At 41.3% G+C, this 27,722-nt stretch overlaps 1 protein-coding gene across 2 annotated transcripts in view; it reads right to left on the reverse strand.

Moving 5' to 3' along the window:
* Window positions 1-27,722, reverse strand: part of SLC2A9 (solute carrier family 2 member 9) — a 741,777-nt gene that overhangs the window by 253,501 nt on the left and 460,554 nt on the right. For both annotated transcript variants that reach the window (XM_073648512.1, XM_073648502.1), the window contains exon 9: window positions 26,875-26,985. In XM_073648512.1, the coding sequence (XP_073504613.1) occupies window positions 26,875-26,985 (111 nt within the window). The remainder of the gene's footprint in view (window positions 1-26,874; window positions 26,986-27,722) is intronic.

Genomic DNA, 27,722 nt, shown 5'->3' on the forward strand with positions numbered 1-27,722 from the left:
GAAAGAGGGCGAGGGAGGTAAGGGAGTATGGTGGAAGGCCGACCTGAGCTCCCCCCACGTTCCTGCTGGGCGGGGAACAGCCCTGGGAAGAAAAGCCGCTTGCGCATCCCTTTGAGGTTACAGGCGCGAGCGGGCAGAGCGACTACCCTGGAGTGCGAAGCCGACATGGCCAGGCCGTTCCTTCCCATGCGACCTCCGTGTCGCCGGGTTTGTGCCAGAGCCGCGGTGGACCCTGACGGCCAGCCCCCCTCTCCCAATACTGGTGCCTGTCCGTTGGTGGGTCGAGACCCCCCGCGGTGGAGGCAGCTCTAAGCTTGGTAATTTAAATTGGCTCTGTAATTTGAATGAGTACACTTTAAATCCTTTTACAAGGATCTATTGGAGGGTAAGTCTGGTGCCAGCAGCCGCGGTAATTCCAGCTCCAGTAGCGTCCACTAAAGTTGCTGCAGTTAAAAAGCTTTTATAAGGATCGAACTTGGCGGTCCACCGCAAGGCGTGCTACCGCCAGTCCCAGCCCCTTTGCCTTGGGGCGCCTCCCTGATGCTCTTTACTGAGTGTCCCGGGGGCCCGAAGCGTTTCCTTTGAAAAAATTAAGTGTCCAAAGAACAGGTGGTGTAGCTTGCTTAACAGCTGGGCTACTCCGCTGACTAGCAGACACTGCTACTAGGCTCAAAGTATTGCCTGGGCTAGATGCAGTTAAAAATTTTAATTAGATCTACAGGCAGTATAGCTTGCAAAACAGCTGGGCTACTCCGCTGACTAACAGACACTGCTACTAGGCCCAAAGTATTGCCTGGGCTAGATGCAGTTAAAAATTTGTAATTAGATCTACAGGCGGTGTAGCTTGAAAAACAGCTGGGCTACTCCGCTGACTAGCAGACACTGCTACTAGGCCCAAAGTATTGCCTGGGCTAGATGCAGTTAAAAATTGTTATTAGATACAAAGGCGGTGTAGCTTGCTTCAGATGTGCTACTCCGCTGACTACGAGACACTGCTACTAGCCCAAAAGGATTTCCTGCGTTAGATGCAGTAAAAAATTGTTATTAGATACACAGGTGGTGTAGCTTGCTTCAGATGGGCTACTCCACTGACTACCAGACACTGCTACTAGGCCCAAAAGGATTTCCTGGGTTAGATGCAGTGAAAAATTAGAATTAGATACACAGGCGGTGTAGCTTCCTTCACAGGTGGGCTACTCCGCTTACTATCAGACCCTGCTACTAGGATCAAAAAGATTTCCTGGGTTAGATGCAGTAAAAAATTAGAATTAGATACACAGACGGTGTAGCTTGCTTCAGATGGGCTACTCCGCTGACTACGAGACACTGCTACTGTGCCCAAAAGGATTTTCTGGGTTAGATGCAGTAAAAAATTGTTATTAGATATACAGGTGGTGAAGCCTGCTTCAGATGGGCAACTCCGCTGACTATGAGACACTGCTACTATGCCCAAAAGGATTGTCTGGCTTAGATGCAGTAAAAAATTGGTATTAGATACACAGGTGGTGTAGCTTGCAACACCGATAGGCTACTCCAATGACTAACAGACACTGCTACAGGCCCAAAAGGATTGGCTGAGCTACATTTCGCCAAATGCTGTGAAAAACACTTGCACAGCACTGGCACAGACCTGCCTGGCAAAAAGTGCTATGAACTGCTGTAACCTAGCCCTCAAAAGGGCTGCAATTAGAACTAGTCCCTACTCCCTAAACCTATCTCTCTATGTAACTGGAAATTCGCTCGCAATTCACACAATTATACTGTATAGCGCCCACAGCAGCAACGGTGCCGTCTAACACTCAGCTGCAGCAGTGAGAAAATGGTGGCGACGGGGAAAATGGCTGGGTCTTATAGGGCAAGGACATGTGACATACACTGCCAATGACACATGCCCTTGCTTGTGTGAAAAAAAGCACTTTGCTCCGTGTGTGCGCTGCTGATAGGCTGACAGATTGCACCTCCCCACTGTAAATGCGGGAAAGAGAAAAAAAATGGAGATCTTCATTATTTCTGCAGAGATCCATCCCCTGCCCCTCCCCCCGCCCCGCTGTACACTCAAACTGTGTATTAACATTGATTATCAGCATTACTGTGAAAAAATCCAGTTACGCTTTTGGTGCACGAACAGTTATCGAACATAACCTCGAACAGCCGTATTTTTTGCAAATCGTGAGAGTTCGTCGAACGGCTCGAACACCGCCCAAAACAGCTCGAATTTGAGATTGGCGAACAGTTCGAGTCGAACACCGCTCATCTCTAATCAGTATTTTACATCAGTATTTAAGCCAAAACCAGGAGTGGAACAATCAGAGGAAAAGTATAATAGAAACACGTCACCACTTCTGCATTTTTCACCCACTACTGCTTTTGGCTTACATGTACTGATGGAAAATACTGGACAAATACTGAAAAGTGTGAACATGGCCTTAAGGGCAAAAACTTTTTGGTTTTTGTTGATATATTTCAAGAGTCTTTTTTTTTTTTTTTGCAGAACATGTATTTTTAATTGGCACCATTCTGCAGTACGAAAAGCCTTATTTTACTGACTTTTTATTGGAAGAATAGCAGCCAGAGATTAACATTCAGTGAAAGAGAGCAACCCTTTTAGGATCAAAACCTGTGCAGTATTAATATGGTTAATCTACACATCTGCTCTTATGGTCATAGTGGATATGAGAATGGATTCGTCCACTGGTAATGTGTTGACATTTCATCAAAACTAGTAGCATGTCGGTGGTGGAAAAACAACCTAAAAAAAAAATCACTTTTAAATATAACCGTGTAAGAAAAAATATTAACCCCTTCAGCCCTGAGTGATTTTCCATTTTTTGTTTTCAGCTTTTCCTCCCCTTCTTCCAAGATCCATAACTTTTTTTTATTTTTTCCAGCCACATGAAGGCTTGTTTTTTTATGGAACGAAATGTACTTTTGAATGACGCCATTCATTCTGGAACATACTGTACTGTAAATGGGGAAAAAAATTCTAAGCACGGTGAAATTGCCAAAGAAAAAGTGCAAATCTACATTGGTTTTTGGGGTTTTTAATTTACCATGTTCAATATATGGTGTAACTGACCTGGCAATATGACTCCCCAGGGCAGCACGAGTATGCAAATACCGAAAATGTATAGTTTTTTTTTTACTATTTAAGCGATGAAAAAAAATTCAGAAATTTGTCAAAAATTATTTTTTTGCTTTTGTCGCCATTTTCCGAGACCCATAACGTTCTCATTTTTTGGGATCTGGGGCTGTGTGAGGGCTTATTTTTTTTGCCCTGAACTGGCATTTTTACTGATACCATTTTGGGGTAGATACAATGTTTTGATGGGAATTTGATAGATGACTTCTTTGCACTAAGGGGTCAACAACCTGCTGCCCATAAAGTGAAATATAATGCAAAAAATAATTCTAAGACTATTGTATTTTTTTGTAAATGTAAGAAATGAAATACAGTAATATATTAAAAGTATATACAGTACATTAGTTTCGAAAAAAGCAAACAAATTTAGCTTCTAGCTGGAATCTACATTCATATTAAGCCGCAATTTGACCGAATGGGCCAGGTAATTTATATGTATGTATATCTGTCAAAATGCATTTGACTTCCTTTGCCAAATCTCTGTTTTATAGAGTATCATGAGAAAATAAATGTGCCTATTTTTCTCATAAATTGACAAAAATAAAGCTCTGGAGGACATGTCCTGACCTGCATTATACAGACAATCCATAGATTTGACTAGTTTCTGTGTAATACTCAATTTCTCCTGTGGGAGTGCTGCAGGAAAATTCAACATGTTTTCTCACAGATTACAACTAATCACTGGAGGTCGATATGATTTGTGCTGCCTGAATGATGAGCAGTATAAATCAGGCACTATGGTATTTCAACCACCTAGAGATGAGCAAACCCGAACTGCACCGGGTTGTACCGGACACCTAGTACCCGGTGCTGAACTCCAAACACCGACTTCTCCAAGTCCGTTTTAGTGTTCGTAGTTCCTGGAGAACTGTGAGAGATAGAGAGATTTTCTGTGGGGGTACTCTGCTTCTTTGGCAGACCTTTCTACAGCACCAAAGTTCGGATCCCCATTGATATCTATGATGTTCGAGTTTAAGTTTAGGTAGAGTTCTGATACCCGAACTGAACTTTGGACTAAAGTTCGGTCAAACCCAACGAACCTGAACATCCGCGGGTCCGCTCATCCCTATAATCACGTATATTTTTTCAAACACACTTTGAAAAGCCGGCCGGGGACTATGCATCACAGATGACTAGTCGGAGGTAGGTTCCTTGTGCCTTCCCCCCATCCCACTTCCCATGACGGGTCACTCTCGATATACACACACATTGGAAGAGATCATTAAGTCAAGGGTTTGAGCAGAATAATTGGCAGACATATTCCCTTTAAAAAGTAATCATCATTTTAATTTGAATATTCTAAATAAATAGTACACATGAAAATAAGCAACATTGTAATATATGTTATTAGAAAAATCTGATTCTTTCTCTTTCTAGACTGAGTTTTCATTTTAAATTTATGGGTAAAATTTGAATTCAGTGAAACCATATTTTCCCATTAGAAAATATGAATGAATAGAAGATGACAGTTGGTGCTCATAAAGTTCTATGGAAAAAGGAGGTGTAAGAAAGAGGGAGGAGCTGGAGTCAGACTCAGACATTCTGCTACAAATTTTTCTGAAACAACAGTTAGGGTATGTTCACATGTGACATTTTTGCTGCACTTTTTGTACACAGTGTATTTGGTGTGTAAAATACGAAGTAACAGCATAATCAGTGAGATTTCTGAAATCTCATGCACATATTGTTTTTTTTTCTGCATGTAATTTGAGCCGTGCTGCATTTTTGCCAAGAGGCAGTATGTCAATTCTTTCAGCATTTTCACTCATTCAAACGAAAGGTTTAAAAATACAAGTAAAAATGCTGAAAAAAGGGTACATAAAAAACATGTCGAAAACACCCATATTGTAAGCAGCATTTTTTTTTTCCCACCACCAGTTTGGTTTTTAGTGCAGAAAATTACACTGTAAAAAAGAAAAGTGAACATATCCTTACAGTTGAAATGTAAATTGAAATGTATTCATAAATTTAATTTATTATGCTCCTCCCTCCTGTGTCCAAAGAATCTCATCTGCACCAACTGTCATCTCCTATCTCAGTAATGGGAAAGTCTGTGTTCACTGAAGACACATTCTACTTGTGAACTGAGAATTTTGAGAATAAAGGAGGAGAAAGAAGTAAATTTCTCTAAGGCTATGTGCCCACGATGCAGAAATGCTCCGGATTTTTCCTGAGCGTTTCTGCATCTCCCTGGCAGAAAAAACGCATGCGGATTGTACATGCGGATTGTACATGCGGATTGTACATGGGATTTGTACATGCGGATTGTACATGCGGATTGTACATGCGTTTTTCCTGCCAGGGACAAGCGGATGTCCGCATGCGGGTTGTCAAGCGCTTTCCAAGAGATTTTAGCATCACTTACAAAGTGCTTGACAACTTGTTCACACTATATAAATCCATGCAACCGGCATGGCTTTATATAGTGTGACCGAAAGAATGGTAAAAAGTAAAAAATAAATATTATACTTACCTTCTGATGGCCCCCACAGTCCTTGTCGTGGCTTGCTGGCAGCTCGCGGTAGATTAAAGGACCTGCCGATATCAGCGGTCACGTGACCCGTCACATGACTAAATTACGTCATGGCAGGTCCTTTTATACCTTCGCGAGCTGCCAGCAAGCCAAGACGGATCGGATAAGGACACCGGGGTCCATCAGAAGGTAAGTATAATGTATATTTTTTACTTTATTTTTTTTTTACAGGTTCTATGGTACCCAGGTCCGGAGGAGAGTCTCCTCTCCTCCAGACCCGGGTACCACCGCACATTCAAACGCATGGATTCTGCATGTACAGATGCAGGGATGCGGAATCCATGCGCTCTAATGCAAGTCAATGGCGGCGAAAACGCCGCGCTTCCGCAAAATAATTGGTAGTGCTGCTGATTTTTCCGCAATGATAATCCGCAGCGGAAATTTCTGCTGCATGTGCACAGCACATGCGGATTATCATTGGGGAGCATGGCAGACCTTCTACCAAGCGGTTTTTAAGCGTTTCTGCAGCGGAATTGCTGCTGCGGAAACGCTTAAAAAACGTATAGTGGGCACACAGCCTAACAAGATCTATCAAGAAGTTTCTTCTTTTAACACGTACTATTGACTTATAAAAAAATACATAAATAAAATGATGGTAACTCTTTAAATTTATGTTCATTCGCAGATAATTAGATGAATTTATGTATCGGAAAGAATTGATCTCTGTCTGCTATATCGATATATTAAGAGATTAATTTACACAGAATTTGAGACCTATTTGGATCACATATCCCTATGGTAGCTTTGAATCTAGACGTAAACGTGTCCATAGAACTGTGACGTTAACTAATCTATTCATGCAATCAAATAGGATCAAAGGGGAAAGACTTCTGTCAAATTCTGTTAACCATAAAACTCATCACTACGTTCTCGAGCAGCGTAGAAGAGCTCTTCAGTAACTGGGAACCGTGCTAACATGTCCTATTAAATGACTGATAAGATACATTGTATATTGATGGACCCTATACTTTAATCTGGTATATGATTAAACGTTTATTACCCTGTAATCCCATATGAATCTTCAGGCTGACAGGGATCCCAATTTCATTTGAACTAGCATCTTAGACATGTATAATGCAAGAAAAGAAAAAAAAGAAATGACAGCTGAGGCTGTAATGAGCTCCACTGACGTATGTGTCTTCAATACAAGACAAGATGGGAATTTCGTATTGCGACTGATATCTTCATTCTGAGTGTAATGGGATGCCAGATTGCTCTGAAACACATTGGTAATGTCAGACGATTGGACTTTGCCGTGAGATATTGCAGGGAATGTATCATACAGTTCACTGGTTCATATAGTGGAATAGACATATTAGCATTTTTTGTACACATTTATATATCTTCAGAAAGTAAAGCTACCATACAAAGCTGATTTATGGCAGATCTTCAAGGACAAAATAAAAAAAAAAAGTAGCTCCTCATTTACATTGTCTATGGAAAGCCTTTCTTCTCAAAGCTCAGCTTTTTATGCTGCTCATCCCTAATTCACAGTGGAAGTCGCCTTCGTAGCATTTCGATTTACACGACAGTGGAGCTGCGTTCCGGTCTCAGTCACTGTTTCAACAAGCCAGTTGGTTCACATTAGACGGCTGTATAAGTCAGACCGAGATCAGGACGCGGTGCCTGGACTGGCCGGCGGCTCTCCCCACCCGATCCTGACAGCTTCATGTATTTCTATGCAGCTGTCACACTCGGATTGGGAGAGCCGCCGGCCAGTCTGTACACTGCATTCCAATCTCGGTCCAATTTATATGGCCGTCTGATTGCACCCTTACATTTTCCATTCCTATTCTTCCTCTTCCAATGTATCTATTAGCACTACAGATGAGCGAATCAGGCAAAAAATTCTAATTTATTTATTATTATTTTAGTATTTTACAGACATTATCATCACTGTCCTCATTGGGGCTCACAATCTACATTCCCTATCAGTATGTCTTTGGAGTGTGGGAGGAAACTGGAGAACGCAGAGGAAACCCACACAAACACGGGGAGAACATACAAACTCCTTGCAGATGTTGTCCTTGGTGGGACTTGAACCCAGGACCCCAGCACTGCAAGGCTGCAGTGCTAACCTCTGAACCACCGTGCTGCCTGAATTTGCCTGTTTGGGCAAATTTTCCTGGGACATTCGATTGGCAGAGAAGGTATTCTCTATAAATGTATTGTCCCTTATTATTCTCTGGATCACAGAGCATAATAAAAGTGAGATTTAAAAAAAAATCCTTGTACTCACTTCACTGCTCACCTCTCTGGATCCTCTGCTCCTCACCACCACCCATCCGATGATCGCCACATCTTCTGATCGCTGCTGCTCTTACCGAAGTCCATGGGCCTCTAACAGTCAGTCAGGACTTTAGGCTCTAATGAGGCCCAGGAGGATTCTGCACAAGAACGTGAAAGGTCACAGCATCATGACATCATGATGTGCACTGGGTATGCACAGAGTCCTTCCAGCTCAGCATGAGAGGCCCTGGAATTTTAGCACAAGCAGCAGCAAACAGCGGGTGGTGGTAAAGAGCAGAGGGACCAGAGAAATGAGCGGTAATATGAGTATACATTTTTTTTTTTATTTCTTAACATTTTGATGACTGTAGGATTCATAAAAATGGTAGCCAGTGGACGCTATTTTGCTGAATCTGCGTGGAAAGAAAAAACAAAAATCATTTTGGCGACTACCTATAAGCAGAATTCAATTCCAATCATATATATTCGCTCATCTCTAATTAGCACACTGCCATGGGCACTATCCCCCTACAGAGAAGAGTCCATCTGCTTGAACCCATGGAAATAAATACCAGGACTTTATTATCTAATACATTCCCTTTACAGACAAACAAAAAGTTTTTTTCTGCTCTTTCTCCGTAAATATATTTCCCCATGGACTGGTTGGTAGTTTATTTGTTTTCACATATACAGTGTGGAAAATAAGTATTTTATACACTGCTGATGTTGCAAGTTTTCCCACCTACAAAGAATGTCATTTTTATCGTAGATACCAGGGCCGGCTCCAGGTTTTTGTGGGCCCTGGGCGAAAGAGTCTCAGTGGGCCCCTTTAACACATACCACAATTCATGATGCACAGATACGGCAGGCACACATATATATATATAGATTAATGCCAAAGATTTCACTTCTTACATTACATGACAGATATCTATTGTAAATTCCACAATAGCTCAGAAACCGGAGAATTGCTCCATACAGAATATTGGCCCCATATAACGCTCCATACAGGATACTGGCCCCCATATAACGCTCCATACAGAATACTGACCCCCATATAACGCTCCATACAGTATACTGGCCCCCATATAATGCTCCACACAGGATACTAGCCTCCTTATAACCCGCCATACAGAATACTGGCCCCCTTATAACGCTCCATGCAGGCTGTTCCCCCACATAATGCTCCATGTAGGCTGTTCCCCCCACATAATGCCTCATGCAGGCTGTTCCCCCCATATAATGCCCCATGCAGGCTGTTCCCCCCACATACCGCCCCACGCAGGCTGTTCCCCCCACATAATGCCTCATGCAGGAGATGTCACCTCCCTTATAATGCCCCATGCTGGATGTCACTCCCCCCCATATAATGCCCCATGCAGGATGTCACTCCCCCCATATAATGCCCTATGTAGGATGTCACTCCCCCCCCTTATAATGCCCCATGCAGGATGTCACACACCCCCATATAATGCCCCATGCAGGATGTCACACCCCTCCTTCCCTTATAATGCCCCATGCAGGATGTCACCTCTCCCCCCTCTTATAATGTCCCATGCAGGATGTCACCCCCCCTTATAATGCCCCATGCAGGATGTCACCTCTCCCCACCTCCCTTATAATGCCCCATGCAGGATGTAATGCCCTATGCATGATGTCACTCCCCCCCATATAATGCCCCATGCAGGATGTCACTCCCCCCCATATAATGCCCCATGATGCAGGATGTCACTCCCCCCCCATATAATGCCCTATGTAGGATGTCACTTCCCCCCTTATAATGCCCCATGCAGGATGTCACTCCCCCCTCATATAATGCCCCATGCAGGATGTCACACCCCCCTTCCCTTATAATGCCCCATGTAGGATGTCACTTCCCCCCTTTTAATGCCCCATGCAAGATGTCACCTCTCCCCCCCTCTTATAATGTCCCATGCAGGATGTCACCTCCCCCCCCTTATAATGCCCCATGCAGGATGTCACCTCTCCCCACCTCCCTTATAATGCCCCATGCAGGATGTCGCTTACCCCCCCTTATAATGCCCCATGCAGGATGTCACTCCCCCCCATATAATGCCCCATGCAGGATGTCACTCCCCCCCATATAATGCCCCATGCAGGATGTCACCCCCCCTCCCCTTATAATGCCCCATGCAGGATGTCACTCCCCCCTTATAATGCCCCATGCAGGATGTCACCCCCCCACCTTGCCTTTTAATGCCCATGCAGGATGTCACCTCTCCCCACCTACCTTATAATGCCCCATGCAGGATGAAACCCCCCTTATAATGCCCCATGCAGGATGAACCCCCCCCCCCTTATAATGCCCCATGCAGGATGTCACTCCCCCGCATTATAAAGTCCCATGCAGGATGTCACAACCCCCACTCCTCCTCCCTTATAATGCCCCATGCCTCCATACATTAAAAAAAAAAAAAATAACACTCCATACAGGATACTGACCCCCATATAACGCTCCACACAGGATACTAGCCTCCTTATAACCCGCCATACAGAATACTGGCCCAAATACTCACCTCACTTCTCCTCACCTTCTGCCACTGCTCCAGACTCCAGTGTCGCCGGCGTCTTCCCGCTCTGTGCTGTGACGGCTCAGGAGAGAGCGCGGTGTAAAGACGTCACTGTGCCCTCTGACCTGAGACGTCACAGTGCAGCAGCCGCGGAAGAGACCGGAGCTGCTGCGGAAGCATGGGGAGAGGTAAGTATTGTGCTGGCTGCCGGTGCCCTGAGCAAGATCGGGGGGATGGGCACTGACACTTCTCTCCTCCACTCACGGGTCCCATAGCGCGGCGGGGTGCCCGACGGCGAGTGGGCCCCCCCACCTGCTCAGGACCCCGGCACTTGCCCGGGTGCTGACGCCGGCCCTGGTAGATACACTTCAACTGTGAGAGACAGAATATAAATTAAAATTCAAAAAATCACATCGTATGATTTTACATAAGTAATTTGCATTTTATTGCATAAAATAAGTATTTGATAGAATAGAAAAACAGAACTTAATATTTGGTACAGAAACCTTTGTTTGCAATTACAGAGGTCAGACGTTTCCTGTAGTTCTTGACTAAGTTTGCACACACTGCAGCAGGGATTTTGGCCCTCTCCTCCATACAGATCTTCTCCAGATCTTTCAGGTTTCAGGCTGTCACTTGGCAACATTGAGTTTCAGCTCCCTCCAAAGATTTTCTATTGGGTTCAGGCCACTCCAGGATCTTGAAATGCTTCTTACAGAGTCACTCCTTAGTTGCCCTGGCTGTGTATTTCATGGTCATTGTCAAGCTGGAAGACCCAGCCATGACCCATCTTCAATGCTCTTACTTAGGGAAGGAGGTTGTTGGCCAAAATCTTGTGATACATGACCACATCCTTCCCCCCAGCAGTTGTCCTGTCCCCTTTGCAGAATAGCTCCCCCATGTTTCATGGTTGGGACAATGTTCTTGGGCTTGTACTCATCCTTCATCTTCCTCCAAACACAGCAAGTGAGGTTGATAACAAAAAATGATATTTTGGTCTCATTTGACAACGTGATTTTCTCCCATGCCTCGTCTGGATCATCCAGATGGTCATTGATGAACTTCAAACAGCCCTGGACATGTGCTGACGTGAGCAGGGGGACCTTGCGTGCCCTGTCCAATTTTAATCCAAGACGGTGTAGTGTGTTACTAATGGTAATGTTTGATACTGTGGTCCCAGCTCTCTTCAGGTCATTGACCAGGTCCTCCCATGTAGTTCTGGTCTGATTCCTGACTTTTCTCAGAATCATGTTTATCCCATGAGGCGAGATCTTGCATGGAGCCCCAGGCTGAGGAAGATTGACAATCATCTTGTGTTTCTTCCATTTTCTAATAATTGTGCCAACAGTTGTTGCCTTCTCACCAAGCTGCTTGCCTATTTTCCTGTAGACCATCCCAGCCTTCTGCAGGTCTACAATTTTGTCCATGGTGTCCTTAGACAGCTCTTTGATCTTGGCCATGGTGGAGAGGTTGGAGTGCGATTGATTGAGTGTGTGGACAGTTGTCTTTTATACAGGTAACAAATTCAAACAGGTGCACTTAATACAGGTAATGACTGCAGAGTTAGAGGTCTTCTTAAAGAAAAACTTACAGGATTCTGGATTCTTTGAAAGGTTACGTCATAAGATGTGTAGAAGCGTCCTGAGCCTTATCAGGGCCGGAAGTGCCAGCTCGGTGTGAGAGACCTAGGGATTTAAGCCCTTGCAGCTGGGAAGAAAGAATGCGACGAGGAACGGGCAGGTGATGTTGAGGAGCAAATAGGTGAGCGGTAAGGTGAGTATAAGGATTTTTTTAGTTCTTAATCTTTTGATAGGCCTTTACATTTCAGAAAAATGGTGGCCAGAGGACCCATATGGATGCGAATTGCAAAAAATCCATATTTTGGCAAACACAGATTTTTGTAAAATTTAATTAACATTTAATTCCACTAGAATATATTTGCTTATCTCTAGTTTCAACACCATGTATCTGCTTCTTTGTTAAACTAATGCTGTAGGGCCCAGCTGTCTGATTTAAACCCCCTTTAACAAATCAAATCATCTTTACATATGACTATCTACCAATAGAGAGAATCTTTAAAAAAAGTATGTCATTAAACATTATATGTAGGATTACCAACATACATGTGTATCGTCAAGTCCAAGTGTAATTGAATAACACTATATAAACAGTGCAGAATAAAACAATATAAAAAACATCTATGAGCTGACAGCAACATCTCGGCTGGTTGTAAACACTCCTCATGCCTGATGGGCTGCAGAGTGTCATGGCTCAGTTTGGGGATTCGATCAGGTGACTTGTTTTGTGGTCAAATTTTCTGTCTGCTGAGCAACTGCCCTTTTCTTCCCTGTTCAGGCCGGTCCATAGATGCCTTATTAAGAGCTGCCAGGCCACCATGAAGAGAGTTTCTCTACATAAAGTTGATCATTATTGGATGCTGAAGCCTCCTTATTTTATTTAGATTTTCCTTAGGATAAATCATCATCCCATGTTTGGCGTTAGTCCATCTACATGATGTTGAAACTTGATGCTGTCTTAACAACACTATTGTTAGAACTGACTCCGACCATTCACTTGTTGCTCCGTTCCTCTGCCATCAGTTCAACACAACAAACCTTTATTCTTCCCTGTCTCCTATCTCGCTATGGGTGTGTTGCAAGGGCAATGGTGTTTTCCTAAAGCCAAGCACCTCACCGGTTTAGGATAATCACAGAGTCATTCTCCCCTACAACTGATGAAGTGACACACTTTAGGCTTAATGTGCTCATCCGTTATCTACCAGTCGTAGGATTTTTTTGGGTGTGGAGCTCCATCTTCTGCTCCTGCCCTCTGCAACTGACTCTTAGTGATGGGAAGCTGGCTGTTAAGTAATCTAGTCCACATCTACAGTGCGTACATGGGCTATAGTGAAAAAAACTTCTCCAAAAATTCACTCCCTTTATTCCCCTATTGCCCAGCTCCACTAAGGCATAGAAAACCCCATAACTAGAGATGAGAGGATCATTGGAAATTCAAATTCTCCAACTTCACTAAAATGTCTAAAAAAATTCAATTTCCAGCGAATCTCAATACTGGAAAGCTTTTAAATGCTTGCAAAATAAACATGGGGGAGAGGAGAGAGAGGACCGTACTGGTTGCAAGAACTTACACTCTACAGGAGAGAGAAAGAGAATGAAAGGATCCTGCTGACCATAAGAGCTTACATTCTACAGGAGAAAGAGAATAAAAGGAAGGGGAAGGCAACAAAAAACCATGTGGTATAGGCCAATTTACATCATTGAGGAAAAATTCACTTCCCGACACCAATCTGGCAGTCAGATTAAATCCCTGGATTAATTAACTATCACTAAGCATAAGATGTAATTTTATTGTTCTCAAGAAAGGCGTCCAGGCCTCTCTTGAACTCATTAAGTGAGTTGGACATCACCACTTCCTCTCCCAGAGAGTTCCAGATTCTCACGGCTCTGACCGTAAAGAATCCCCTTCTATGCTGGTGCAGGAACCTCCTTTCCTCCAGACGCATAGTGTGCCCCTTCGTCTTTGTCACCATCCTTGGTATAAACAGGTCATGGGAGAGATCTCTGTACTGCCCCCTGATGTATTTATACATGTTTATGAGGTCTCCCCTAAGCCTTCTCTTTTCCAACGTAAATAGGCCTAATTTTGACAACCTCTCTGGGTATTCTAGTCCCTCCATTCCCTTTATTACCTTAGTCGCCCTCCTTTGTACCCTCTCTAGCTCCAATATGTCTTTCCTGAGCACCGGAGCCCAGAACTGTGCACAATATTCTAAGTGCGGCCTTACCAGCGCTTTATACAGAGGAAGAACAATGTTCTCATCATATGCCCCTATTCCTCTTCTGATGCATGCCATGACTCTATTTGCCTTCGCAGCTTCTGCCTGACACTGGGCACTCCAATTTAATTTGCTATTAACCAAGACGCCCAGGTCCTTCTCCATGTCAGATTTCCCCAACGGTTTCCCATTTAATATGTATGGGTGACTGCTGTTTTTCTTTCCCATGTGCATGACCTTACATTTATCGGCATTGAACCCCATTTGCCATTTTTTGGCCCAACTCCCCAATTTATCTAAATCCTCCTGTAGCTGTGCCCTATCCTCATCTGTATTAACTACTTTACAAAGTTTAGAATCATCTGCAAATATTGCTATTTTACTATGCAACCCTTCCACTAGATCATTAATAAATATATTAAATAATATAGGGCCCAAGACAGACCCTTGAGGCACCCCGCTAGTAACCCTGACACACCCTGAGCCTACTCCATTGATAACCACCCTCTGCTTTCTATCACTCAGCCAGCTATTTACCCACTTGCACACATTATACCCCAGACCAAGCATTCTCATTTTATAAACCAACCTTTTGTGTGGCACGGTATCAAACGCTTTGGAGAAGTCAAGGTATACAACATCCACTGACTCTCCCCGGTCCAGCTGTGAGCTCACCTCCTTGTAGAAGGCCATCAGGTTTGTTTGGCAGGAGCGATCCCTCATGAATCCATGTTGATATGGAGTTAGACAGTTATTATCATTAAGATATTCTACAATAGCATCTCTAAGAAATCCTTCAAACAATTTACCCACAACAGACGTTAAGCTTACTGGTCTATAGTTCCCAGGGTCACTTTTAGACCCCTTTTTGAATATTGGTACCACATTTGCTTGGCGCCAGTCTAGTGGGACACTCCCTGTCCATAAAGAGTGCTTGAATATAAGATACAGCGGTCTGTCTATCACATTACTTAATTCTTTTAGTACCCCGGGGTGTATGCCATTTGGGCCTGGTGACTTGTCTATTTTGATATTATTTAGGCGTTTCTGAACTTCCTCCTGGGTTAGGTGGGTGATATTTAGCGGAGGGTTTACTTTATCACTCTGCATTTCCTCCGATAAATTGTTTTCTTTTGTGAAAACAGTGGAGAAGAAGCTATTGAGTAGGTTTGCTTTACCCTCATCGCCCTCTATGATTTTACCCAGGTTATTTTTCAATGGGCCAACTCCATCAGTTTTAATCCTTTTACTGTTTATATAGTTAAAGAACAGTTTGGGATTCGTTTTACTTTCCTTGGCAATTAGTCTCTCTGTCTCCTATTTTGCTATTCTTATTTGTTTCTTACAGATTTTATTTTTTTCCCTATAAGATATTAGCGCTTCCTCGCTGCCTTCTTGTTTAAGTTTACCGAAAGCCCTTTTTTTGTTTTTCATTGCCCTCTTGACTTCCTTATTTAGCCACACTGGCTTCCTCCTATTCCTAGCCCTTTTATTCCCATAAGGTATGTACCTTCTACAGTGACTATGTAGGACTGTTTTGAAAATTTCCCATTTTCTATCCGTGCTCCTATTACTGAAGATACTATCCCAGTCTATAAGGTGAAGGGCATCTCTTAGCTCAAGTTCAGTGTTTTTGTGACTCCCTTGCTGGGCACCCTACTGAAGCACATGTGGAACTGTATAATGTTGTGGTCACTATTTCCCAGGTGCCCCCCGACCTGCACCTCAGTTATTCTGTCTGGCCTGTTAGTTAATATTAAGTCTAAAAGGGCCGTCCCTCTAGTTGGTTCCTGCACATGTTGTGACAAATAATTGTCTTTGATAATTGACAGAAACCTGTTTCCTTTCTGAGATCTACAGCTTTCGGTTTCCCAGTCTATATCGGGGTAGTTGAAGTCCCCCATAATAATCACCTCGTTATTTTTTGCTACTTCGTCTATTTGTCTCATTAATAGACTTTCCGTGGCTTCTGCTATATTTGGTGGTTTATAACAGACTCCTATGATAATTTTATTATTGTTTTTTGCCCCATGTATCTCCACCCATAAGGACTCGACCTCCTCATTTCCCTCCCATACATCCTCCCGTATTGTAGGCTTTAGACACGTCTTTACATATAGACAGACTCCACCCCTTTCCGACTTCTTCGATCCCTTCTAAACAGACTGTAACCCTGTAAGTTAACTGCCCAGTCATAGCTTTCATCTAACCATGTCTGGGTTATTCCCACTATGTCATAGTTACCTGTAGATATTTCTGCTTCCAGTTCATCCATCTTGTTTGTCAGGCTTCTGGCATTTGCTAGCACACAGTTTACATGATTTTGTTTTGTTCCAATCTTCTCCCTGTGGATTGTATTAGAAATTTTCTTACCTCCCTTCCAAGTATCTTGTCTTGGACCTTCTTTGTCGCACTTCAAATCTTTCATTAGTATGTTCTCTGGTTGCATGTTCGTGTCCGGCATTTTTCTTCCCATCCCCTCTTCTTCTAGTTTAACACCCTCCTGATGAGTGTTGCGAGTCTCCTGGCAAATGTGTGTTTCCCGGGTTTGTTGAGGTGTAGTCCGTCTCTGGCAAGGAGTCCGTCATAGAGGTAATTCACACCGTGGTCCAGGAATCCAAATCCTTGTTGTCTGCACCATCGTCTCAGCCAGTTGTTCACATCAAGGATCCTGTTCCATCTCCTGACGCCATGCCCGTCTACTGGAAGGATAGAAGAAAAAACTACCTGCGCATCCAGTTCTTTTACTTTCTTCCCCAATGCTTCAAAGTCCTTGCAGATTGTCGGTAGGTCCTTCTTTGCCGTGTCATTGGTGCCAACATGTATCAGAAGAAATGGGTGGACATCCTTGGAACTGATGAGCTTCGGTATCCTATCGGTAACATCCTTGATCTTCGCCCCTGGGAGGCAGCATACTTCTCTTATCCCCTCTCTTATCCCCTCTTATCCCCTGTTGTACCCCAAACATAGACTCCTGCCCTAACAAGGGAAGTAACCTAGTACCCCAAAGTCCCTACGCATTTCAGCCTTGTTATCAAGGCCTCATCAGGGGAACATACCCTATTAGATGCTTAGGGGATTTAGCTACAGAAGTACCTAGTAGCCTCTGTTATATGTGTGTGGAAATGGACTATAAACACGTGCATTTTTTACCTGTGGAATTTCAACACCTAATACAAATCTATGGGGAAATTTCGCACAGAAAACTCAGCAAGAGAAATTGACACGCTGCGGATATGAAACATGCACCGCAGGTCAGATTATGCTGCATTATCAAGAAACCCAGTGGGCAGGAGATTTCTATGAATCCCATCCAGTTTGCTGGAACTGTAAGACGCTGCGTTTTTTTATGCAGCAAAAATACGTAGCGTCAAAAACTCACCAAAAACTCAACTTGGTAACGTAGCCGATCACATCACTTGGCATAACTCTTTGGTCTCTTTGTAGTCATTGAGGGTTCATATTTTGGAAAATATGAGGGTTGTGAATTGGCCTCAAAACACCAGATAGGATTGATAAAGGTTAATATCGATGCATTGAACTGTGTAATATGCTTTCGGGATATTGCCTCAGTTACACTAATAAGCAGCATGTCAGCATGTACCTGATCTGACAACAAACTATGTAAAGTATTCTGTAATCTTCTCACGGTAATTTAAGTGAAAAACTCTGCAAAGTGCTGTCTGAGTCTTGAAATGCTATTTGGCCAGTATCACATGCATATTTCTATTTCATCACCTTTTATGGCTTGAAAATCTACACTCTTGTGATACCATAAGACCAAATTTAGATCAACATAGAAGCCTACATAGACATTAATGTGGGTCAGTAGAAGGAATCAGGTGCTGAGACTTTAATGCAGTGAAATAGGATTATAGTATTGCAATCAGGGTAGAGATATACGCTTTCCGTTACTTTGATATCCCTCAAAAGGAAAAAAAGAAAATGTGCTAAACAAAAAAAAAAAAGATAAGGAAATATTATTTGTGTCTCATATATAGGATAAAAACATGTATAAAAACATTATTAAAGAAAAAAATAAGTGGATAAAAAAAAACCTATAAAAATAAATAGCTGGAAACACATACATAAAATAGTGAACGTAATCAAAGCAATACCACGATACATAAGGCACAAAATGCAAAAATAATCCAAAAGTGCTACAAAAAAATATGTGCAAAAAGAAAAATTCCATGCAAAAGTGAAATCTTCCCGGTGTCACTCATCCTCCCCTGGTAAACTTTCACTGCATGCTCTGGTATATACAAAGGGGGGGGGATTTCATTAGATTGCAGCATCATGTCCTCTCTCGGCTCAATCATTGCAGTATTCCTATTTGCTGATATTTTGCACTGTAAACCCATTTTACAGACTATTTTATCTCTTACTGGAACGGATGGAGAATGAGGTGTAAAACTTTCCTCCCGAATATTGAACATTTAATTGTCAGCACATCTACTGAAAGAAATGTGCAGGTAGCAGATGTGGCAGACAAGTTAATGTGCTGTCATCCTGGAAAGTTTCACCTGCTGTGCTCACAGAAGATATACAGTGCCTACAAGTAGTATTCAACCCCCTGCAGATTTAGCTGGTTGACACATGCGGAATTAACTTGACATTGTGACATTTGTACTGTAGATCAGCCTGGAAGTGGGAAATGCACTGCAGCAAATTTTTTTTTTTTTTTTAAAAGTTAAAAGTTAATTCAGAGTGTCATTTATTATTCAACCCCTCAAACCACAAGAATTCTGTTTGGTCCCTCTAAAGTATTAAGAAGTAGTTCAGGCACCAAGAATAATGAGCTTCACATGTGTGGATTAAAGATCTCTTTTGCCAGCCTTTTCTGACTATTTAAGACCCTCCCCAAACTTGTGAACAGCACTCAGACATGGTCAACATGGGAAAGACAAAGGAGCATTCCAAGGCCATCAGAGACAAGATCGTGGAGGGTCACAAGGCTGGCAAGGGGTACAAAACCCTTTCCAAGGAGTTGGGCCTACCTGTCTCCACTGTTGGGAGCATCATCCGTAAGTGGAAGGCTTATGGAACTACTGGTAGCCTTCCACGGCCAGGACAGCCTTTGAAAGTGTCCTCCCGTGCCGAGGCCAGGCTTGTCCGAAGAGTCAAGGCTAACCCAAGGACAACAAGGAAGGAGCTCCGGGAAGATCTCATGGCAGTGGGGACATTGGTTTCAGTCAATACCATAAGTAACGTACTCCACCGCAATGGTCTCCGTTCCAGACGAGCCCGTAAGGTACCTTTACTTTAAAAGCGTCATGTCAAGGCTCGTCTACAGTTTGCTCATGATCACTTGGAGGACTCTGAGACAGACTGGTTCAAGGTTCTATGGTCTGATGAGACCAAGATCGAGATCTTTGGTGCCAACCACACACGTGACGTTTGGAGACTGGATGGCACTGCATACGACCCCAAGAATACCATCCCTACAGTCAAGCATGGTGGTGGCAGCATCATGCTGTGGGGCTGTTTCTCTGCCAAGGGGCCTGGCCATCTGGTCTGCATACATGGGAAGATGGATAGCACAGCCTACCTGGAGATTTTGGCCAAGAACCTCCGCTCCTCCATCAGGGATCTTAAGATGGGTCTTAATTTCATCTTCCAACAATACAACGACTCAAAGCACACAGCCAAGAAAACCAAGGCCTGGTTCAATAGGGAAAAAGTCAAGGTGTTGGAGTGGCCTAGTCAGTCTCCTGACCTTAACCCAATTGAAAACTTGTGGAAGGAGCTCAAGAATAAAGTCCACATGAGACACCCAAAGAACCTAGATAACTTGGAGAAGATCTGCATGGAGGAGTGGGCCAAGATAACTCCACAGACCTGTGCCGGCCTGATCAGGTCTTATAAAAGACGATTATTAGCTGTAATTGCAAACAAGGGTTATTCCACAAAATATTAAACATAGGGGTTGAATAATAATTGACCCACACTTTTATGTTTAAAATTTAATAAAATTCAACTGAGCAACATAACTTTTTGGTTTGTAAGATTTATGCGTCTGTTCATAAAACCTACTCTCGTTTGCAGTTTGAAGGCTCTAACTTATTTGCATCTTATCAAACCAGCTAAATCTGCAGGGGGTTGAATACTACTTGTAGGCACTGTATATTCTTGTTTTCCACTTTAAACAAATGCACGTTTCATTGATACCTACAGAAAATGTAGAAATTAAAAAGATCTGGACCTAACAGCCCTGCAAGAAATGGCATTTTCCATTAAAAAAAATAAAAAATAAATAAAAAATATACAGTTATATGAAAAAGTTTGGGCACCCCTATTAATCTTAAGCTTATTGTTTTATAAAAATTGGTGTTTTTGCAACAGCTATTTCAGTTTGATAAATGTAATAACTGTTGGACACAGTAATGTTTCTGCCTTGAAATGAGGTTTATTGTACTAACAGAAAATGTGCAATCTGCATTCAAACAAAATTTGACAGGTGCATAAGTATGGGCACCCTTATCATTTTCTTGTTTTAAATACTCCTACCTACTTTTTACTGACTTACTAAAGCAATTTGTTTGGTTTTGTAACCTCATTGAGCTTTGAACTTCAGAGCCAGGTGTATGCAATCATGAGAAAAGCTACTTAAAGTGGCCACTTGCAAGTTGTTCTCCTGTTTGAATCTCCTCTGAAGAATGGCATCATGGGCTCCTCAAAACAACTGTCAAATGATCTGCAAACAAAGATTATTCAACATAGTTGTTCAGGGGAAGGATACAAAAAGCTGTCTCAGAGATTTAACCTGTCAGTTTCCACTGTGAGGAACATAGTAAGGAAATGGAAAAACACAGGGACAGTTCTTGTTAAGGCCAGAAGTGGCAGGCCAAGAAAAACATCAGAAAGGCAGAGAAGAAGAATGGTGAGATCAGTCAAGGACAATCCTCAGACCACCTCCAGAGAGCTGCAGCATCAACTTGCTGCAGATGGTGTCACTGTGCATCGGTCAACTATACAACGCACTTTGCCCAAGGAGAAGCTGTATGGGAGAGTGATGCGAAAGAAGCCGTTTCTGCAAGCACGCCACAAACAGAGTCGGCTGAGGTATGCAAAAGCACATTTGGAGAAGCCAATTTCTTTTTGGAAGAAGGTCCTGTGGACTGATGAAACCAAGATTGAGTTGTTTGGTCATACAAAAAGGCGTTATGCATGGCGGCAAAAAAATACAGCATTCCAAGAAAAACACTTGCTACCCACAGTAAAAATTGGTGGAGGTTCCATCATGCTTTGGGGCTGTGTGGCCAATGCTGGAACCGGGAATCTTATTAAAGTTGAGGGACGCATGGATTCCACTCAGTATCAGCAGATTCATGACAATAATGTTCAAGAATCAGTGATAAAGTTGAAGCTACGAAGGGGATGGATCTTTCAGCAAGACAATTATCCAAAACACCGCTCCAAATCTACTCAGGCATTCATGCAGAAGAACAATTACAATGTTCTGGAATGGCCATCCCAGTCCCCAGACCTGAATATCATTGAACATCTGTGGGATCATTTGAAGAGTGCTGTCCATGCTCAGCGACCATCAAACTTAACTGAACTGGAATTGTTTTGTAAAGAGGAATGGTCAAAAATACCTTCATCCAGGATCCAGGAACTCATTAAAAGCTACAGGAAGCGACTAGAGGCTGTTATTTTTGCAAAAGGAGGATCTACTAAATATTAATGTCACTTTTCTGGTGAGGTGCCCATACTTATGCACCTGTCAAATTTTGTTTGAATGCAGATTGCACATTTTCTGTTAGTACAATAAACCTCATTTCAAGGCAGAAACATTACTGTGTCCAACAGTTATTACATATATCAAACTGAAATAGCTGTTGCAAAAACACCAATTTTTATAAAACAATAAGCTTAAGATTAATAGGGGTGCCCAAACTTTTTCATATAACTGTATATATATATATGTATATATATATATATATATATATATACAGTATATATACAGTGGGTACGGAAAGTATTCAGACCCCTTTAAATTTTTCACTCTTTGTTTCATTGCAGCCATTTGGTAAATTCTAAAAAGTTCATTTTTTTTTCTCATTAAAGTACACTCTGCACCCCATCTTGACTGAAAAAAAAACAGAAAAGTAGATTTTTTTTGCAAATTTATTAAAAAAGAAAAACTGAAATATCACATGGTCATAAGTATTTAGACCCTTTGCTCAGTATTGCGTAGAAGCACCCTTTTGAGCTAGTACAGCCATGATTCTTCTTGGGAATGATGCAACAAGTTTTTCACACCTGGATTTGGGGATCTTCTGCCATTCTTCCTTGCAGATCCTCTCCAGTTCCGTCAGGTTGGATGGTGAACGTTGGTGGACAGCCATTTTCAGGTCTCTCCAGTGATGCTCAATTGGGTTTAGGTCAGGGCTCTGGCTGGGCCAGTAAAGAATGGTCACAGAGTTGTTCTGAAGCCACTCCTTTGTTATTTTAGCTGTGTGCTTAGGGTCACTGTCTTGTTGGAAGGTGAACCTTCGGTCAAGTCTGAGGTCCAGAGCAGGATATCTCTGTACTTGGCCGCATTCATGTTTCCTTCAATTGCAACCAGTCGTCCTGTCCCTGCAGCTGAAAAACACCCCCATAGCATGATGCTGCCACCACCATGTTTCACTGTTGGGATTGTATTGGGCAGGTGATGAGCAGTGCATGGTTTTCTCCACACATACAGCTTAGTTATCACCAAAAAGTACTATCTTCCTCTCATCAGACCAGAGAATCTTATTTTTCATAGTCTGGGAGTCCTTCATGTGTTTTTGAGGAAACTCTATGTGGGCTTTCATATGTCTTGCACTGAGGAGAGGCTTTCGTCAGGCCACTCTACCATAAAGGCCCGACTGGCCTGACAATTTCTACATTTCTGGTGTTTTTCAGTCAAGATGGGGTGCAGAGTGTACTTTAATGAGAAAAAAAAGTGAACTTTTTAGAAGTTACCAACTGGCTGCGATGAAAAAAAGAGTGAAAAATTTAAAGGGTTCTGAATACTTTCCGTACCCACTGCATATATATATATATATATATATATTATGGGGGGTTTATATATATATATATATATATATAAATAATATATATTTATATACATATACATATATACCCCCCACAATATATATATATATATTTTTTAATGGAAAATTCAATTTATATATATATATATATATATATATATATATATATATATATAAATTATATATCTATAAACCCCTTACGAAATTCTTTGAACCAATATAATGTTATATCCCATCCTGTTACATTCTCACTGGTCTCTGCAGCTGGTTATTCGCCTTACAACATGCACTAACAGTGCGCTCTGTTGCCACGTGTTACTACTGACCTGAGCTGGAAAGAGAGTGCACTGTCTTTGTGCACATTGCACAGTGACAAAGCAGGGAATAGCCCAGCTCCTGAAAGAGTGTCACTGTTGATGCTTCATTTTGGTGGGGAGGGTGGATAGGAGCCTGTTTTGTTTGAATTTCCCAGCATGCACTGGGATTCTCAAACGAAGCGCTGTAAAAAAGCAAGTAGAAAAAAAGAGAAACAGTTAAATAATGTAGTGAGGGAAAGATAGTGTATTTTTAATTGTAGTGCCTTAAAAAGCAGTTTAATTTATGGCATTAAATGGGGATTTAGGATGAAAATTAAGTTGTATTTTGGAACACCCCTTTAAGTTTACACTGTCCAATTGTTAGCAATATTAAATGTAAGCAACTGGGGCATTCCAGAGTAAAAAACAGTAATTTGTAAATGAGATGCCTGTTGAGATTTCATTTTGCCTGTGGCTATATAGCAGCATTAATCTACTGTTTCCCTTTAAATATAACTTTCTCTTAATCTCAATCTTTCAAAGAACATAATCCCAACTATTTACTAGAGTAGAAAGTTATAAACTTCCATTGTTATGACACTGAACAAAATCCTTCTATAGTTATGTAGAAATTTACTTTTTCATACTATCAACGCGTTTTTGGCATCAAGTGCCCCTACTAATGGTGTAAGAACACTTGATGCTGAAAATGCGTTGGATCTACATATTTTTTATGGATTTGCTGTAATTGTTTTAAATATTTTGGAATAAAACATTGAAGAAATGTTAATATACATTCGTTGAGCCTGACCATTTTTTCTTTGCATTTACACCTTAAAGAACACATCCTCAGTGTGTATTTATGTGTACATCCTGCCCAGCTCTGCTCCATTAGGTCTGGAAACCTATCTATGGTACCCCATTTATGGTCTTCACTAAGATTTGATGGGAAGAGTTCAATACAATCTCACGTCATACAATAGAAAAAAAGTTTACAGTACATTAAACTTGTATTTTTTTAAAAAAAATTTTTTAAAAACAAACTTTTTTTGACGTTGGTCTAACATCTGAGGACATACTCTATTTTTCAAGATTAAGCATGGTTCATCATAAATCATAATAATAAACATGAATCATTTGGCAAAACTCACACCATACTTTACACAATGCCAAAAAATAGTAATACATTTTCACTCAGCCTTTGTGAAATATTTAGCCAAGTCCTTTTAATCCATTTTTATAAATTCATTGTACATATTAAATCACAACATTAAAGTGACTTTATAGTACAAGGTAACACACTGTAGTTTTTGCTATATTTATAGCAGATTTTATTTGATAAATATGCCCAAGTCTAATTATTATGGTCCAAAAATTATCCAAAAATAAAGGGAAGCTGTCAATAGAAAATTACCTTTTGTTTAAACCATGCTTTTATATTTTTTTAAAAATGCATTTTTTAAACATTTTTGTTAATGTTTTTTTTTCTATTTAGATCACTGTCTTCATTAATAAAAATGAAACATGATTAGTTATCTTGCAATTTTCAAAAGGCTTTTTAGACTGACACTTCCTGTCCTTTTAGGAACAGTTTTCTGCATGCTGCTTATTATCAGAGGCAGGATTACAGCAAATATCACCTCTACACAGAGCTGATAACACATGATCCACCAATCACTATACGCGATGTCACAGCTTCCCCTGCACTTTGATTTTTGCACATGCTCATTAGACACTTCAATACCAAAGATAGGATCAGGTTCCAACCATCGTGACTATATTCATGTGCTGTTTCCTAAAACAGCAGGCAGTTGGAATCTAAAAAAGAATCAGGATCCAACCATTGTGGCTATGTACATGTGTTGTTTCCTGAAACAGCAGGAATTTAGAATCTAAAAAAAAACCTCTAGTGGTCAATGTGAATATTGCATGTTTTTTACTTCTTATTTTTAATACAGATTATGATATGTAAAAACAAAAATATTTCATAAATGCATGTAACACAAAAAAAAGATTTAAAGAATAGTTAATTTTTAGAAGATATATTATCTTATTCGAATGGAAGCTATGTATAGATATAATGATTAAGTAATTGCTCTCTCTAACAAATCCTCATTACAAGCATCAGTGGTGACAGTATATGACCTCTCAACCCATAATCCAATCTGGTAATTTGTTTACCAACTACCAAGACCTGCAGCCACATTTCTTCCTGCAGATCCAGCTCATAGGTTACAGCATGAAGCAATAGCAAAGAATACTTTTACGGATCTATATCTAAAAAGGTCAAAGTCTTTATGATAAGAAAAAAAAACATATAATATTATAGTCCACTGAGACACAGCAAAAGCTCACAGACGACGCATTGTTCTCATCACAAATTATGGGCAGCTGTATATTGTACATAAGAGTGAATAAAGAAACACTTCCATGGACGTCAGAATTGTTGGGGCAGAAAGCATCCGAGATTAAAAGAGGCAAATAAAACCAGTTGAGGTTAAAAAAAAATGCTCCATTATTTTTAGATTTCATGTCATATCCTATGGATGGGTCATCAATATCAGGTATGGCACTCGGCACCCCCACGATCATTCGAACAGGGATGGATCTGTAGTACTCGGCCACGGACATGGAACACTTTATGGAGTTTTATTGTTCATCTCTGCGGCTGCTAACATTTGGCCGTCGTCGGCACCAAGGGCGAAACTAGAGAGGGTGCTGGGTGTCAGATCCCTACCAGTCTGATATTGATGACTTATCCTTAAAGTAATTTCTTTATAATCATACTACATTTTTTTTTTTTTTTTTCGTTAGTCTTCTCTCCCACTTTTTTGTACAATTTGAAAAAGAATTCAGGTGTTTTGTCTAAAACATCTCCTATCTGTCTTTAGAATTCCACATAGATAAGGAAAGTGGGAAAGTCTTACATTACGTTACCTATAAAGGAAGATAAGTTGGGAAAAACAAAGTCGTAAATTATGTATTCTGTTGCATTCCTTAGGATCTGGCTATATCTAGTTTTACTATACTTTCAGAACAAAGGACAGCTTTAATACAGAGACAGCTTATATTGGATACAACGAAATAACACTTGTAAAGCTAATATTAAAATACAAAATTATCAAAGATATATGAATTGTCTAAATAATAAAGCAAAGTATAACTATTTACCATAACAATATGGAAGTAATTTTATTAAACAGAAAAAAAAAGTTACAGTATTGTTGTCTGTCAGCAGGAGAATATTTCCCATGAAAATCTTTCACATGCACATTGTAGAAAGAATAGTTACAGATAATATCAGTTCAAAAACCTACTTACAGATACAACTGCAGCCAAAATTTCAATGCCCCCTGTGGATAAGGTGATGTATGGAATAGTTTGAGGTTGTATACCAGCTTCTTTAAATATACTGTTTGTATAAAACCAAATCTGTTGAGAAGTAAAACAAAACAAATAACGAAAAAAAAAGTTTAATAAGCAGCCATCCTGTAAAAAAATGAAGACAAAAGTTTTCAAACTACATGTCTACAGAACTTCATGAGCATCTGTGCCATCTCTTTACAAGTCTGTTTCAGTAAATACTTGTACCTTAGAGGGGTTGTCTGGTACTTTTAAATTGATGGCCTATCCTTCGAATGAGAGAATCTACAGTTGTGTTCCCCTGCCCTAAGTTCATTTCCTCCTGGCAGCGGGGCTCTCAGGGCGGGCCACAGGCAGGTTCAGAATGCTATTAACCTGCAGAGTAACCTAATATTTGCAGGTTAATAGCATTTTTTATATGACAGGCTCCCTTTAAATGGGTTGTCCAACTTTGGGGTACAAGTGTGCAATTATTCTAGCACACTGCAGACTTGTGAATCCTCACATCACGTGCAGCAGGAGCAGGCGGTCATGTGACTGCAAGCATGAAATTTTCTTACTTTTGGACATATTCTGACTAGCTGTATCCTGCCATGCTCAATTCACTTGTATTAAGCAAGGCCGCACATGTCTAGTCGGCACGTGACCGCATGTATGCAAATCGCATACTTGCTGTCACATTACCACTTGCTTGTGGCGCCAACACTGTGCACTGTGAGGTTTCACAAGTCTACAATCACATAGAGTGACTGCAGATGTGTACCCCAAGGCGAACAACCCCCTTTAATCCAATGTGTATGGGCTCC

Source organism: Phyllobates terribilis, unplaced genomic scaffold, assembly GCF_046119375.1.
Source record: "Phyllobates terribilis strain yellow unplaced genomic scaffold, ASM4611937v1 Scaffold_1__5_contigs__length_1240528914, whole genome shotgun sequence".
Classification (NCBI taxonomy): domain Eukaryota; kingdom Metazoa; phylum Chordata; class Amphibia; order Anura; family Dendrobatidae; genus Phyllobates; species Phyllobates terribilis.